This window comes from Cylas formicarius, unplaced genomic scaffold, assembly GCF_029955315.1.
Source record: "Cylas formicarius isolate icCylForm1 unplaced genomic scaffold, icCylForm1.1 PGA_scaffold_7__23_contigs__length_41026272, whole genome shotgun sequence".
In the NCBI taxonomy this organism is placed as follows: domain Eukaryota; kingdom Metazoa; phylum Arthropoda; class Insecta; order Coleoptera; family Brentidae; genus Cylas; species Cylas formicarius.
Window position 1 is genome coordinate 30,997,912 of NW_026844352.1, and position 15,545 is coordinate 31,013,456.

General features: G+C 32.9%; 1 protein-coding gene across 6 annotated transcripts in view; it reads left to right on the forward strand.

Annotated features, from left to right (window-relative positions):
• The window catches only part of LOC132704680 (carbonic anhydrase-related protein 10), a 259,358-nt gene that overhangs the window by 216,019 nt on the left and 27,794 nt on the right, over positions 1-15,545 (forward strand). For all 6 annotated transcript variants that reach the window (XM_060674850.1, XM_060674846.1, XM_060674848.1 and 3 more), the window contains one exon: positions 6,722-6,817. In XM_060674850.1, the coding sequence (XP_060530833.1) occupies positions 6,722-6,817 (96 nt within the window). The remainder of the gene's footprint in view (positions 1-6,721; positions 6,818-15,545) is intronic.

Here is a 15,545-nt window from a genome sequence, read left to right on the forward strand (position 1 = left end):
ACACTTCTAAAGGTTCGCGAAAGTACAATAAACCAATGGTAATGACTTATCGATCGTGACATTGATGAGAAATCGAGTGAAACAGTAATGTGAATTATGAATGAGGCGAGGGGGAGGCCTTAATTGATATTTGTGGTCTTACATTCGCAATTGGAATCTTGCAGATAACCGCGTTTAATTAATGCCCTAAAGGATGCACACACTACCGTACTAGGGCCGACTCTGCCAGCCAATGTGTAATAAATATAATTCAATCGCATTTCCTCGCCTTCTGTGATCGTTGATGCGTAAACGTTTGTTTCTTTGTCATTGTTTATGCATAAATCGCTCTCTCATAAGCTTTATTTCACCTTTCAAAGATATTCCGCGCATTGTTCCATTGTAGTTGCAGCGGCAAACGCTTTATGTTATTCCAGAATAGGTTCGCCGGAAAACGCAAACCTTATCTTTTGAGTCCAGACAAAATTATTCGATTGCGAACATATTTTCCGCGCTTTTCGCAAATCTCACTCGGTGTGCGAGCGTGTGTGTGTGTATGTGTGGTCTTTTGTTTAAGGTTGTAATGCGTCTGTCCTTTTCAAGCTCGCTTTTTGTAGCTGTGTTGCGGGTAACAAAACCCGTTCGGGTGCATTGGTTAGGCGTTTTCCATGCATGAATGGTTCTGTGACTCATGGCGGTGTTCATTTTTCTTTTTTGCATTTGTTTCGTTCAAAGAACCTACAAATAGGCGCCATCATGAAAGGTTTTGGTATCTGGTCATGGATCTAATGAATAAAAAGGAAACATCTAATTAAAGTAAATAATTAAACCACAATCATAATATATAAGGCAAACAGTGATAGCAAAGGAATTGTTATGTTGCCTATCAATAATGATTTCGCTTTGTTTTAACTTCTTTCCTACACTGGCCGTTTAAGCACGGACAAAGGAATGCGTTTTTCCTACTCCCTTCTGTAAAATACCTAATTATACACCGATCTAGGGTGCGGAAAGCTTTAATTGACTACGTCAGTTTCATTTCCCACGGATCCGTGCCACTTCGAGCATTTCCGGGATATTATCGCAAGGGTTTGGGGGCAATCGGATGTTTTCGGAGATATTACCGCACGGCTTGAATTTTGACGTTTGTCAATTCTGACGGTCATGTCAGTGAATGTATTCGTGTTGTTTTTCCAAAAATGTACCCAAAAACTAATGGTCGTAGAAAAAGTATAGTATGCAACACTTTTAATCAATTTTTTCAGTCACTCGTTTATAAAACACTATTTTCTACTCCCTTCTATAAAATACTTAATTATACGCCGATCTAGCTCGCGAAAAGCACCACGTGAGTTTCTTGTCCCACGGATCCGAGCTCCTTCGGACATTTCCTGATTTTTCTGCACATCTTGAATTTTGACGTTTATCAATTCTGACTGAATATATTCGTGTTGTTTTTTAGAAATGTACCCAAAACTAACAGACGCAGAAAAAGTATAGTATGCAACACTCAAACTTTTTAATTCGCTCGTTTATTACTGCACTTGTTGCATTATATACTATTATGTTCTTTTTACTAATAATTTTAAATAAAATTTGGTTCACAAAATACATTTTGGTTGCATTGTCGGAACAACTCCAGTTCTATAGATGAAGTTGATTGATCCAACTAACCAAAACTATAGAATAAAAACATTAGTCACCGATCGAACGTCTGGGCGACGACAACTTATTGGCAGTCAAACATTGGTTGGACTGCGACGTCCATTTAACGTCATCTTAAACCACGTCGGAATAGATAAACAGTTTACGAGTGTTTGGTTTAACCATTTTTGATACAAATGGAGCTTAATATTCAATACTCAGTATCAGTGGTCCGGGAAAACGTTTTTGATATTCACGTTGAACTTGCAATAGGTAAATTATTTCGTATTTCTGATTTTCCGAATAAGCCATATTATAAACAAATAGCGATTCTAGAAATTATAATTACACTGTTAATGGTTGTCAGGATGCCATCAAAATTTATAAACATTTTGCACTCATTTTTTTTTTATTGGTATGATCAAAATATAATAGAGCCCATCCTTTTTAGTAAACTCTGTAGGCTGGTGTCAAAACATATATCATAACCTAGCACGCACAAGTAAAGGCAGAAGGTCTCGACCAATTTGTTTCTACTGATGAGACATGGATATTTCAAAATGGTACGATAGATCATTCTTGGGAATTTCATTAAAGCTTAATTATTAAAAAAATTAAGATATTTCCACATTTTCTTCACAACTTGACAACAGGAACATTTTTATGGTTAATGATATGCAACGGACTATGCTTGGGCTAGTAATGGAATTTTTGTTTAAATTGTGCAATGCTAGATTGAATATTGTATGTATTTTTGCTGTTTTTGGGATCTGATATTGAATTATTAAAATTTGTTGTTTTCCGCACTTCTTATCGCCTAGGATTAATTCTCTTGGTGTATTGGGAAGTATAATGACACAAATGCCAATAGCTTGCCAACGCAATCTCGACCTTATCGAAATAATTATTAGTCCCAACTAGTGTCACGAAATTGTAAATATTTTCGCAGCTACAACTTTAAAACAAGATTTGTATAGAGCAGACTTTCTCCGCCAATTTAGCAATGTTATTTTGACGGTGCTCTGATAAACGTTTTCCTGCAACCACCTCTCATCTCATCACCAAAACAAAATGATAAAATTGTCTAAAATGTAATTAACTCCGATCAAGAATTTATGATTCTAGGTGACTTTAATATTCCAGATACTTATTCGAAAATGGGGGAAATTATGTTAAATGTAATTTATTACAGGCAACGCCATTTAATGCAGTGAAAAATAAAAAATAATATTCTTGATTTAATAATTACTCGAAGAAACTATGATATAAAATCCAAGGTTAGAAACGTAAAATTATAGTAAAAAAACGGGCTAGTCGTATTTTAAGTTAATTTTATGGCAAAACAACTTGTTATTGGGTCTTTGTAAGTTGAATTAATAATAAATACAAAAAAAAATGGGTGAAATGATAATAGTAAAAAATATATTTTCATTTACCACTTGGCGAACATGGAAAATACAAACAAACAAAATTCAATGTAATCTATGCCATTTGCATAGGTACGAATTGATTTCTAGTCGAAATTTTCTTAAATTATGTCGCTCTAATGTCGTCAGACAATCGAAGCGAAGAGTAATTTCCACAAATATTGTATAATCTGTCTCAATCTTCATGCTGCTGGCTTTTGCAATTATGAAAGTTACCTGCCGACGGCAATAAAACTCGGGCTCGGTAGGTATTGAAGGATAAAACATTAGGGACGGACTCTCAGAGATTTTGGTAATATATTTTTTTTGTTTATTGAGGTGGGTATAATCTTATTAAATTACACACAAGAAAAAGAGCCACATTAATTATATAAAATAATTTTGTTTGTCTAATTGTTTTATGTTGTTTTGTACAGAAATGTAAGAGTCCTCAATTTTTATAATGTGCTGTACTGAATTTCTCCTGCTGTCAATTGGTATATTAAAAATTACATTTTTTATCAAATTTATAAAACTGAGACTTAAAATACGAGTACAATTTTTTGCTCTGGCCTTAAATTTTGCTTGGTTCCACAAATATTCTATGGGGTTAAACATTCAATGATATGTAGGAAGACGTAAAACAGTATGCCCTGCCTGTTCGACAAAATTATCGCATACATACTGTTTTTTAATGGCATATAAATTTAGGACTTCCAGAAGTTGCGCTTTTTTGTAACTGAATTCAAAATAAATATCATTTACAGTTTTTGAACTTGATAATGCTGGTGGACAATAACACTGCTATTGGGAATATTTTTTATAAGATTGTTTTGAATCCAATTTTCAATAATTGCGGTACATTTATCCTCATGATAATCCCAGCTAGAATCCTTAATACTCTTTGCAGACTACATCAAGCAGTTTGGGACAAATGATTTCGACACTACATTGTTATATTCTCGCAAAATAACTTTTTCGAAATGCACAGTAAAAACAATTATTGAACACTGGCACAAGTGGTCAACACTCAATAAATATATCAGAAAGAAAGAAATATACCTGGCCCACCCCTTCCTTGTCACTGACGTAACAATACATTTTTTGATAATGACTTTACCCAATAACAATAGGTAATAACATAGTTAAAATTTTATTGGAGAGCGTCCGTCGAAAACCAAAACGATGAACATTGAAACAGATCATACATGATGTGAAAGAGTGTTGCCAAAAAATAAATTTACAAATGAGTTAATATAACAAAAAATAATAAGGGCCCCAAAACATTGCCTTGAGCCACACCCTATTCACTACTATACGGAACCACTTAACATGGTTGTAGGGTGCTTATCCACAATTTTTTTTTCATGCACTGACTGTTAAAACAAATGTAAATTCCAACTTCAATGATAGTAGGCATTACGTTCAATTGTTCCTATCTAATTAATTAAAACAGTATTTTGTTCAGTCAATATGATTCGCGCTTCTAATTTTTCCTGTTGAAATAATTTAAAAGTTTGTTACCACTTTGTTTAAAACAAACGAAAAAAAAAAGTGAACCTTATTAGGCTTTGGCTTAGTATTAAGAAGCATCCTTTAATTAAATCGAAAAAACAAAGGTTGTTCCGTAATGAGCATTTAGAGGTCGCAAACTGGTAAGAAAACAAAAAATAAGCAAATCCAACGAAATTACCGCAGCAAAACGTCGTATGTGAGAGGCGACATCAAATTTTCCCGAATCCCTCTCTCGCTACGGGTAAAAATCAAATAACTGGAAAACATTCGGCGAACGAACGAGGACGAAATTTTCTAAAGCGACCCGATTGATTAGATAGAACAGGGTTAGCAGCTTTGATCGGCGCCATGTGACTCGCCCGAACTTTGCTAACAAGATTTACCGAATCTTGTTTATTTGTTTAAAATCATCGAACGCGGAAAAACGTTTCAAACGTCCCAAAGAAATGCAAGTAATGAAAATTACTTCACCGATTAGTTTCGCGGTTCCGTTATGTTCATTCTCACGTTCTAATTCAATTCGCCACAGTAGCGCGCGGGGCATTAAATTGTTTAATACAGTTTTCGAACGAAGCGATAAATTTCCCCGACACATCTGTTGGATGTAAATAGATATAAATGCATTAAGTTGATACAACAGTTGGTGTTTGCCGTTTCCAACCGCATGGCCATTCCATTATTCGTCGTTACCGACTATTCCCTCCGACTGGATTACGGTTAATCGCAATGTTTAGCTTAGGTGGAGCCAGTATTCTTGGTATATTGGATAGAAAGCCTATAGGCCGAAAACGTATGACGCCATGATTTAACACGCTGCCTTCCCTTTCCTTGAATGAATGAATTGATGACGGTAGTTTATCCTCTCCGTCGATTATATAACTACACCGTTCTATCCAACTTAAAATAACACCGTTTAATTAGGATTTAGTATTAAACCGTTGTTCTCACAGCTATGGGATACATTTAAACAAATAATCCAGCGTCATAGGATACATGGTATCCGCGCGGAAATTATTTATTTATTCAGTTATAAAACTTCCCCGATAAGTGAAAACTAATTACTAAACTACTACGAGTAAACATAGCTCGAAATGAAAAACTAAAAATACGTAAAACAAATGAAGTTATCAATTACAGGCTAGATTTACCCCAAACCAGAAAATTACTTTTAGTTAAATATTAATTAACATAATTTCAACAGGTACCAAATAAACAAAAATGAAAGGACTTGTAATTAGTTTCAGCTCCTATATATTCCAGCTCACGTCTCGTCCTTCCCTTTCATCTTCTAACCACAAATGGTGCATGCGCCAGTAAAACAAAAAAAAATTCTCACTGATCTAAGCTATAACGTAACGTAAACGTAATTAAAATAAATAAGAACTAAAAGTTCAGATTTTCATGAAATTATATATTTTGACATGAGAATTGTTTCGACAACACCGTGTCTTTATCAAATGACATGCTATTTTAAGTTGGTCTGAGAAAACGCGATTTTCAAAGAAGAAATTTTTGTAATAATAGTTGGAAGTTCAGCACAATGACAGATTTCACCAGGTGTTACCGGTCTTAAAAACATGGACTGAGAATTCAGAAGTATTTTATTGGAAAATACCTTTTTTTCTAGGTTTTCTAATAATTCAGGCAGAATTTTCAAAAATTTCATTGCACCAGAGTTCGTTCTGTTTTTTGAAGATGATCATATTTTCTCTTAATAACTCTGTATTCTTGTTTATAACGTGCCAAAAATAATAAAATATATATATATATATATTTATATATATATATATATATATATATATATATATATATATATATATATATATATATATATATATATATATATATATATATATATATATATATATATATATATATATATATATATATATATATACAATGTTAATTTTAACCGTGCACCTAAAAGTAAGGTTTTGCCGTCGTGATTTGCAACGGATAAACATTAAAGCAAACATCTGAAATCCGGAATAGCTATCTTCAGTTTACGTTTTCCCATCTTTTCCCTTGTATATATATGCGCTACGACGACAACGAGACCGGTGAATTTCGCAAAGCGGAAAATACGATGAGCGCGATGTAGCCAATAAAGCGATGATTGGACCCCTCGCCTTTTGAGAACGATTGGGGCACATTTTACGCATTCTTTTTTGTTTCAGATACAGATTTTCGGCTTCAACTCTCAGCTGTACACGAATTTCACGGAGGCGCTTCATAAGGCTCAAGGGATCGTTGTCATTTCGCTTCTCTTGCAGGTAAGTGGGTTTTCTTTTGACAACACAAACAACAAACTTTTCTTTCGACTAGACCAGGATCACGTCACTATATTGCGTTTTAAGTTTTACGATTTTGCGAACGACCTGGTAATAAAAATGCGATCCTATTTGTTAGCGCGTCGGACCACAGACATTTTCTCTTGTTTCCACTAAAAGAAGCATCTAAAACCCGCGAGGATAATTTGGTCAGCTTGAGGAAGGTTTTATTTATCATCTTTGTCAAAAACAGTTGAATAAATATAAAGAATTTGTGCGTCTGGGAGAAACAAAAAGAAACAATTTAAAAGCAAAGGAGGAGTAAATAAAAAGCACTTCTACAACTATAGGGCAAATTATCTGTACCTTTGTTTTAATAAATTTTGTCTAATAAATAAGGTTTGCGATTTACGCTATCTCGTTTGTTCCTAACTTTTCAGGTTGATCCAAGTTCGTCCAAATATTTCTTTTGCAGTTGCAGTTTTCTCGAATATTCAATTTGATGTTGTTTGAGTTTTCATAATATTTTTGATGACTTTCCATTTTCTATGTTTTGTATTATATCGAATCTTTTATTCATCTCCTGTGAATGGATGGATACGGAAGACTTGATATTAATTTATAAAAAAAAGTATAGCTTATAACGCAAATATAAAATAGGAGCATGACCATAGTACCGATATGTTGGCTTTCAAAAAATTTAGTTTAATCTTTTTGTGGTAATAATGAATCTAAAGATTGTCGTTGATTTTGTACCTTTTATTTGTGAGATGTAAAAAACGTTAGTGTTCTCTTTCGTATTAAAATTTTAAGATAGTGGAAAATCGCCTTAAATGGATCCGCAGCGTAATCAAATTAAAAAGAAAGGAAAACCCCACCTCTGACACCAATATCCATGTACCTTGGAATTTAACATTGGAAAAGAATCGATTCATTGTTCGCGTCAAGACAAAAGTCTCATCCATAAATACACGGTTTGTTGATAGTTGTGGGCCTGTGTAAATGATGGACCTGGCGTTCCATTTGTACGGGTGACAATTCTAAATTATATTGCCGACTGGAAAACAACCATTTTCTGATTAAATTTTTTCCTCCTTTCTGTAATTTCCAACGAATGAACGGCATTTTACATGTCGTTAATATTTTATATTATTCAATGGCTTTGGAAAAAACTATGGGATTTGATGAAAGTCATAAAGCATAAATAAAATTTTTAAATGTATGAAAATAAAATTCTTATTTTGTTTGAGTTGTTGTCAGAACTTGGAGTGTGGGATATGTTGGAACACGAAACCAAACGAATGAAATGAACCGAACCCAGATCTTTAACTAATCTTAACGCCTATCTATTTTTCTTTCTGTCCCAAGTGCTAACGGAAAATCAAATATTAAAATTGAATACGCTATCGTAATGAGAAATACGCAATTTGCTTGGTTAGTGTATGTTATTTTATTGTGTTATAACCTCCTTCTTTCGAATACTTTAATAATTCATTTTTATCGTTTAAAAAAAAGGAAATATTGAGAGGCTGATTTCCAGAACGTTACAGAATCGACACACTCCGTAAAGTTCTCTGTCTGTCAATTTTTTTTATTGCACGTTTTTAGTTTTACAGTGCTGTAGAAATAATTTGGAACAGTGAAAGACAGAAAGTCCGCTATAAAAGTGTCTTTTATAATGATTCGACACCCGAGATAACTATTAAGAAAATATTATCATTATTAAGAGAAAGATATAGTTTTTAAGCTTTGTGAAGGCACAAGAAGGCAAATAAACCGATTTTGAAATAAACCTAATGCCTCCATAGATGTTCCATCACACTCAGTGATGAAACCGCTAATGCGTGGACACGGAGAGCTTCAATCTCTGAGAGGTCAAGTATTGGTATTTTCATGTCGCTCTCGTTGTTGCTAGAATAATCGATTCCACAGATGAACTCCAAACAACTGAGGTCTGCAGAACGTCCAATCCAACTCTGGTGAAATGTTCTCGCACATTTCTTGAAAAATGTACGTAGCAGTCATCTAGTTGCAAAAACATATTTTGCCGTAATTGCAGCGAAACATCTTAGTAAAGTAAGAAATTGGTTTACCAGAAAATCAAAATCATAAAAAGGTAGAATACCATACTTGAGACTGATGTTGGACTCGAGCAATCAATGATGATTGTTGTGGGATCAATAATGTATATTTGCAGATTAACGTTTCCATAATTTCTGAAAGTGACCTCATCTATCCAAAGAATTTGGGATAAAAAGTCTCTATTTCCCGTAATCATGCCCAGCATCCCGTAAAATGAGTCGGTCGAAGTATTCTACATAAAAATATTATGAAACATCTAAAGTAGTGTTTTCAGTGACATAAAAACGTATCTTTGATGCTTTAAAATGTTTAGTAGTGCGTGATATCCCCAACGCGTACTAATATGACGATTAAATTACACGAATGCTAAGATATTAACTACATTGTCTTCCGACGTTCTAGCCGATCGTCTTCGCAACTGAGCTCGAAAGCGTGAAAAATTAGGCAAATTTCGCAAATTTAGATATATAGCTCTGTAGCTCTCAATAATATAGACAGTTTCCTTATTTGTAAAAGTCATTACACAGCGTATATAACAAATATACTTTTAATTCAAACTTTGTTCTGTACTTGCATATTATAATATTTTTCGAATATTGTGCCCCACGCGTTTCTTTTTATTTTTTTTTTAACTAAGAATACTTTGATTATTTCAAAATTATAAAATTATGAAGTTTTGTGAATGGATCCTGAAAAAAAAAAAGAGAAAATTACCTGCATAATATCGACTTTTTAAAATTTTATATTTAAATTTTCTTTCTTGGATATTTAAGGCTAGAAATAAGATATCAAGATACGGTTTTTTGACCAGCCTATTTAGGTATAATTTCACCACATTTTTTGGGAAACAAGTCACTACTTTATTTTTATAAATACATCAATATTAAACAAAAATTACTCATATGAAGCTTGGCATATTTTTTTTTTGGTACATTGACTAGAAGGATTTTGGTGAAAAATTACTTTTAAAATTTAAGATGGCCGTTAGGCCTCCTTGGATCCACCTCGGAAATCTAGAAATATTTTTCGCGATTTTCTTTTGGCCACTTTCAAAATAATTTTTTTTACTGCAAATCTCTACGACGAATAGTTTTCGAGATACCGCACTTTAAATTCTTATTTGACCACCCAGGCAAGTGTATTTTGGTTGCAACAGAAGGGCATTTCCGTGAAGAATGGATTCTACCTAAAAAGTTATGTATACTTCAATATTGATACAAGAGTGATAGAAAAATGTAATAAAATATAAAATGTTTTCAATATCGGTGTCGTGCATACTAATAAGGAAATCCTGTGTGAGAGCCCTTACCGCTAAACGTGTCGTTTAAATTTTATTTCACATAGCAACTCTCAAACGGATTGCTAGAATTGATTTCCAAACTAAAATCGAAAGTTTAATAAAATGGATGTTTGCAGAGCGCGAACGAAAAAGAAAAAACAATGAAAATCATTTATTGCGGCTCAATCTATCGAGCATTGATGTCTAAAGTTTTCCGGGGAATTCTGCGGATTATCGCAGCTTGTTCAGTTATAGAGCATTTGATGCTAAAAAAATACCGACCACAGTCAGGAAGAAATTAATTCAACCGAAAATCTGCAGTTGTGTTTGCAGATGACGTGATATCCCCGCATCGAAATGGAATGCGGTCTACCATGTGTATTAATCACTGCATCGGATATAGTAAGCTTTTGGAATTTTTCGTTATGATGTAAGCCGGATATTATGAGCGTCATGTTACAAAAAGGACTCTAATGAACAAATGCAATTAGTGTAAAAGTCAATATACTATATAATATCCCATTTTTAAATTCAGCATTAAATAATTATAATATGCTTATAAAGCTATAAAGCGTTTTTTTTTTACTCTCTACTGTAAAGTACAGAATTATGCCCTTTAAAAACCTTAATTTTAAATAAGTTTTATAATGGCAAGCACTTTTGTTAGCGCTATAAACAGTAAACAAAAAACTAAACTTGGCAGCAATGAATTTTTACTTTGACATTATTATGAACAAATATGTAATATAATATAACAAAAAATCTGAAAATTTGCTACAACGACATAATTTAATTTGGCACAAAAAATATATCGTATAATTTTATATTTTACTATTCCTAAAACTGAAGCGGCATCGTTTTGTGCACTTTGAAAAATAATTTTGCTTAGTTCTTTTTCTAGTTAAAATACAAATCATTTTTTATTTAAATATTTTGTCTTATACTTGCAATGCAATGTTCCTCTTTTTACATAACAATGGCCGCCACGTTCACCAGGTTCGCTTTTTAAAAGCTTATCATTTTATTCATTCAACTCATGTTACTTATAGCAATATTACTCTTGCACTAGAATCTAAAGAGATTTTGAAATACGAAAAGTTTTATAAGCTGTCATAATAATATATTATGCAACAAGTGTGGTAAATGGCATTTGACTCACGAGTTTATTTGACACGAGCGGAGCGCAGCGAAGCGAGTTTTTAATAAACGAGGGAGTTAAAAACTTTACCGAACCTGTTGCATACTATACTTTTTCTACGACCGTTAGTTTTTGGGTACTTTTTCGCAAAACAACACAAATACATTCACTGACATGACCGTCAGAATTGATAAACGTCAAAATTAAAAGTTTGGGAAATATCTCCGAAAACATCCGATTGCTCCCAAATCCGTGCGATAAAATTCCGGAAATGTCCAAAGTTATTTTCCAGACGGGAGTAGAAAAAAAGTTTACCGAACGTGTTGCATACCATACTTTTTCTGCGACCGTTGCTTTTGGAGTACATTTTCGCCAAACAACACGAATACATTCACTGACGTAACCATCAGAATTGACAAAAGTCACAATCCAAGGCGTGGGAAATATCTCCGAAAACATCCGATTGCAAACCTGTGCGGTAAAATCCCGGAAATGTCCGAAGTGGCTCAGATCAGTGGAAAATAAAACTGAAGTGGTAAAGTGGCGCTTCTCGCACGTTAGATCGATGTGTAATTGGGCGTTTTACAGACGGCAGTAGAAAAAGGAATGTTTGTACCTGCTATAAACCAAAAAGCAAATGGTAAATCAATATAAACATATTGTGCGAACGAAAGAAGTTGGGAAAACAGAAGCGTCTTTAACGGACGTTCCGAACGCATGCGGGTTCAGGTTTCATAGTAGCTGTAAAACGTCAGGAATAAAAAATTTGAGGTGTCCAAGAGCAATGGTTTTATAGATAAAGTAAGGGAAGCGTTTTGAATGTAATATTAGACGAAACACAAAAGTTTTCGTTATAGACTATAAAGAGTTTTATAAAAGCTAAGGTTTCTTTATAAAAGTCTTATAAATATCCGTTAATTTATAATTATAATATGTAGAGCAGGCCATGCAGAAAATCATTATTAACAGACAGTTTAATTTGTGTTTATTGCTCTCACTAAGGCCATGAAATTATTAAAAAGCGTTTTCGAAATAATGAAACTGTCGATATGGTTCCTTTATATTTTCAATGTCTTCAAAATGTGACACTATCTTAAATCATTTAGTAAGAATTTTATTTTTGATTTTGATATTAGGCATTTATTTCTTTTTCCATTTCACATGCGCTATATATATGCAACTCTGTCCTTGAATTTTGCAGTTTATTTCCTGCAATTTTCTACCAAAGGCTAACGAAGCATAAAATATATTCGGTTTGCCCAAATTAGGTTGATTATCAAATTTTCTCTTGCATTCTGTAATTACAAAATACGCCTTAGTATGCAGATATAATACGAGACCGGTAAACTTATAACGAGGAAACGGTAGGTAGAAGAAACAATTATTCATTTTACGCAAAATATCGCCATAATTTATAGCGGAAATCTATCCGCTTAATTATAAGTTAGATACATATGAGCCCTGTTGTGCTGTACACTTAGAAACTGTAAAGGAAAAGAGCCATTGTGAATCGAATGACGTTACAAGAATTATTGGAGTTGCAGGAATAAACTACTTGTGCATATAGACATGTTTGCATATGGTGCGGAACTGAGAATAGCGGAGTGGTGGTTAAGCGAATTGAGATGTGTCAATTATTTACAAACATTCGGTTTGCCGTAATTTGAACCAGCACTTAACGATTAAATAATGCAAAATTTGGAGAACGTGTTTATGAAATTCGTCAACTACCACAATTTTATTCAAGTCGAAATGGACGGGGGTTGACGCAAATAAATTACCTCTTCGGGTGAATAAAAAACTCATTCCTAGAAGAACAGCAATATATAGTCTGTTAGATAGAAGGTCAGGGAAAAGGTTAATTGCTCTTAAATGTTACTTTCGTAATTCTTTAATCGAGACACTACTGCAAAACAAACTGAGTCGACACTCGATGGGGAAGTCTGGTATTTTTTTTTTCGTTAAAGGCCCACTAAAACATTTAGTAGATATATTCAATTATAAAATGATTTTCAAAAATGATCACCGAAAGTAAAAGTGTGCAACACTCCAGCAGTTCTTATCTTCCAGTATCATTATATTATGTGGGGTTTTAGATTCTCAAATTTTGGTTGTTTAATATTCCATTCATCCATTCATTTTAGAAACACAATAATTCAAAATTTGAAGACCTTCATTATGATTTTTTATATCATTCCTAATAAATTGTAATAAATGTATTTCTATAACTGACGAACTATATATGTTTCTATTAAGAAGAGCCATAAATCTCTCAATTTTTTTTTATTAATAATGGGTGACCCTGCAGGTATGATCTCTAAATATATACGCAAAACTATGTACCGTGCACTCAATTTATCTTGATAACATCTACATCAAGTAAACGAAAAACAAAACATATCAATTTTCTGACATATAAGCCTACATCATATTTTTTTAATGGAACACCCTGTATACTATATATTACAATGATGTAACACACTTTATATTTTAGTCCACTCGTTTTTGAAAAATCGACAAAAATAGGAAATGCTTATATAACTTCACAGAGTGCCCCGACTGAAATATTACGTTTGACGTATTAGTAAACAACGTTGATGGTTGAATATTGTTGGTTTTTCGCGAATTTAGAATCCATGAAAGGAGAGATATGCTTCAACTATACTTTCTACTCTTTCAAAACAGATATTTCCAAGGCTGGCAAATAAATTGGAAGAAAATGGTAACTTATTAAATGCTGACAAGGAGAAAATAATTGAAACATATTAGGTTTCTATGCAGCACATCCAGTTTTGAAAGAATATAAATATAATGTATTTAAATTTCCTAAAACTCAAAAACTAAGTGCAGAATAACTGCAAAGGAGGATGCAGTTTTGTTTGGACTTTTTAAATAGACGTGAGAACAATAATTTTTTGAAAAACATTTATAGACTGCTGAAAGTTCGTTGCCTACAGGAAAGAGTTGTAAAAGACAAAATACCCTATATTTGTCTTTAAATAATCGTACACAAATATACGAAATTAAAACCCAGGAGTACCAATCAATTAATGTATGGTGTGATGTCCTTAACGGATATATCATCATTTGCAACTCTAAGAGCACGAAATAGAACAATATATAGAAGATTTACCCCAAAAGATATCTGCACTGATTATGTGGCAGCAAGACGGTGCCACTCCTTTTTCTTAACATAGAATATCCCAGGGGTTGGATAGGGAACGGCGGAACTATGGATTGGCAAGCTCACAGCCCGACTTAACTTTAATGGATTTTTTCTTTTGCGAAAACATAAAAAATCACGTGAACAGAAAAATTTCCTATTTTTGCCGATTAGTCAAAAACGAGTGTACTAAAATCGGAATAATATATTCTATTAAAAAAAATGTAGGCTTGTATGTCATGAAATTGATAGCGTTTTGATTTATACGTCACTTAAAAAAAAACTTTGCTATTAACCCTACATTTTGTTTTCTTGTTTACCTTGATATCTCTAAAAACAAAAAAGTTTCAACCAATTAAAATGTTATCAACATAAATTCAACACACGGTACAAATGAGGTATTCAGATGCCAAATAAAGACATCTTCACTGTCTTAAATTACAGAACATTTTTTAAGATAGTTTACAACTTTTTCTCAAATGTTAACAGTTGAAGTGGAGACTCGGAAAACCGGATGGTTTTTTAAAATTTTGTTATTGTACTTTAAATCAACGTTTCTATTAGTAGCCGGCAAATTGGATAAAAAGTTTTTGCTGTCCCCCACACTGCAAAAATGTCGACTGGTAATTTTTTTTCAATTTGTAACATAGTTTTCATTTTATTATATTATAAATGTAATTTATATTATTTTACTACCGACCTACAAGAAATAATATATAATATAATAATACATACAAAATAAAATAAAAAAAAATTAGACAGGGTTGCCACGAAAAATGTTTCTCCGAGTTGAGGTACATCGGAAAAGTCGGCCATTTATAATAGTTATCATAAACGTCCTCTTCAAATACATATATTTTAGCTTGTTTAAGTAAATAAACAAATAATTTATATGCTTACAATTAACATTACAATGCTATTATAGTGAAAATTTTATGTTGCAAATAGATTCAGGAAACAAAAATGATCATCATTCTGACGCTTGTGATAATAAGTGAATTTTTTAGAAAATGAAGGAAAAAAAACAATGAAAAATTGTAGATTCTTAAGTGGAGTGGGAAGTGAGGAA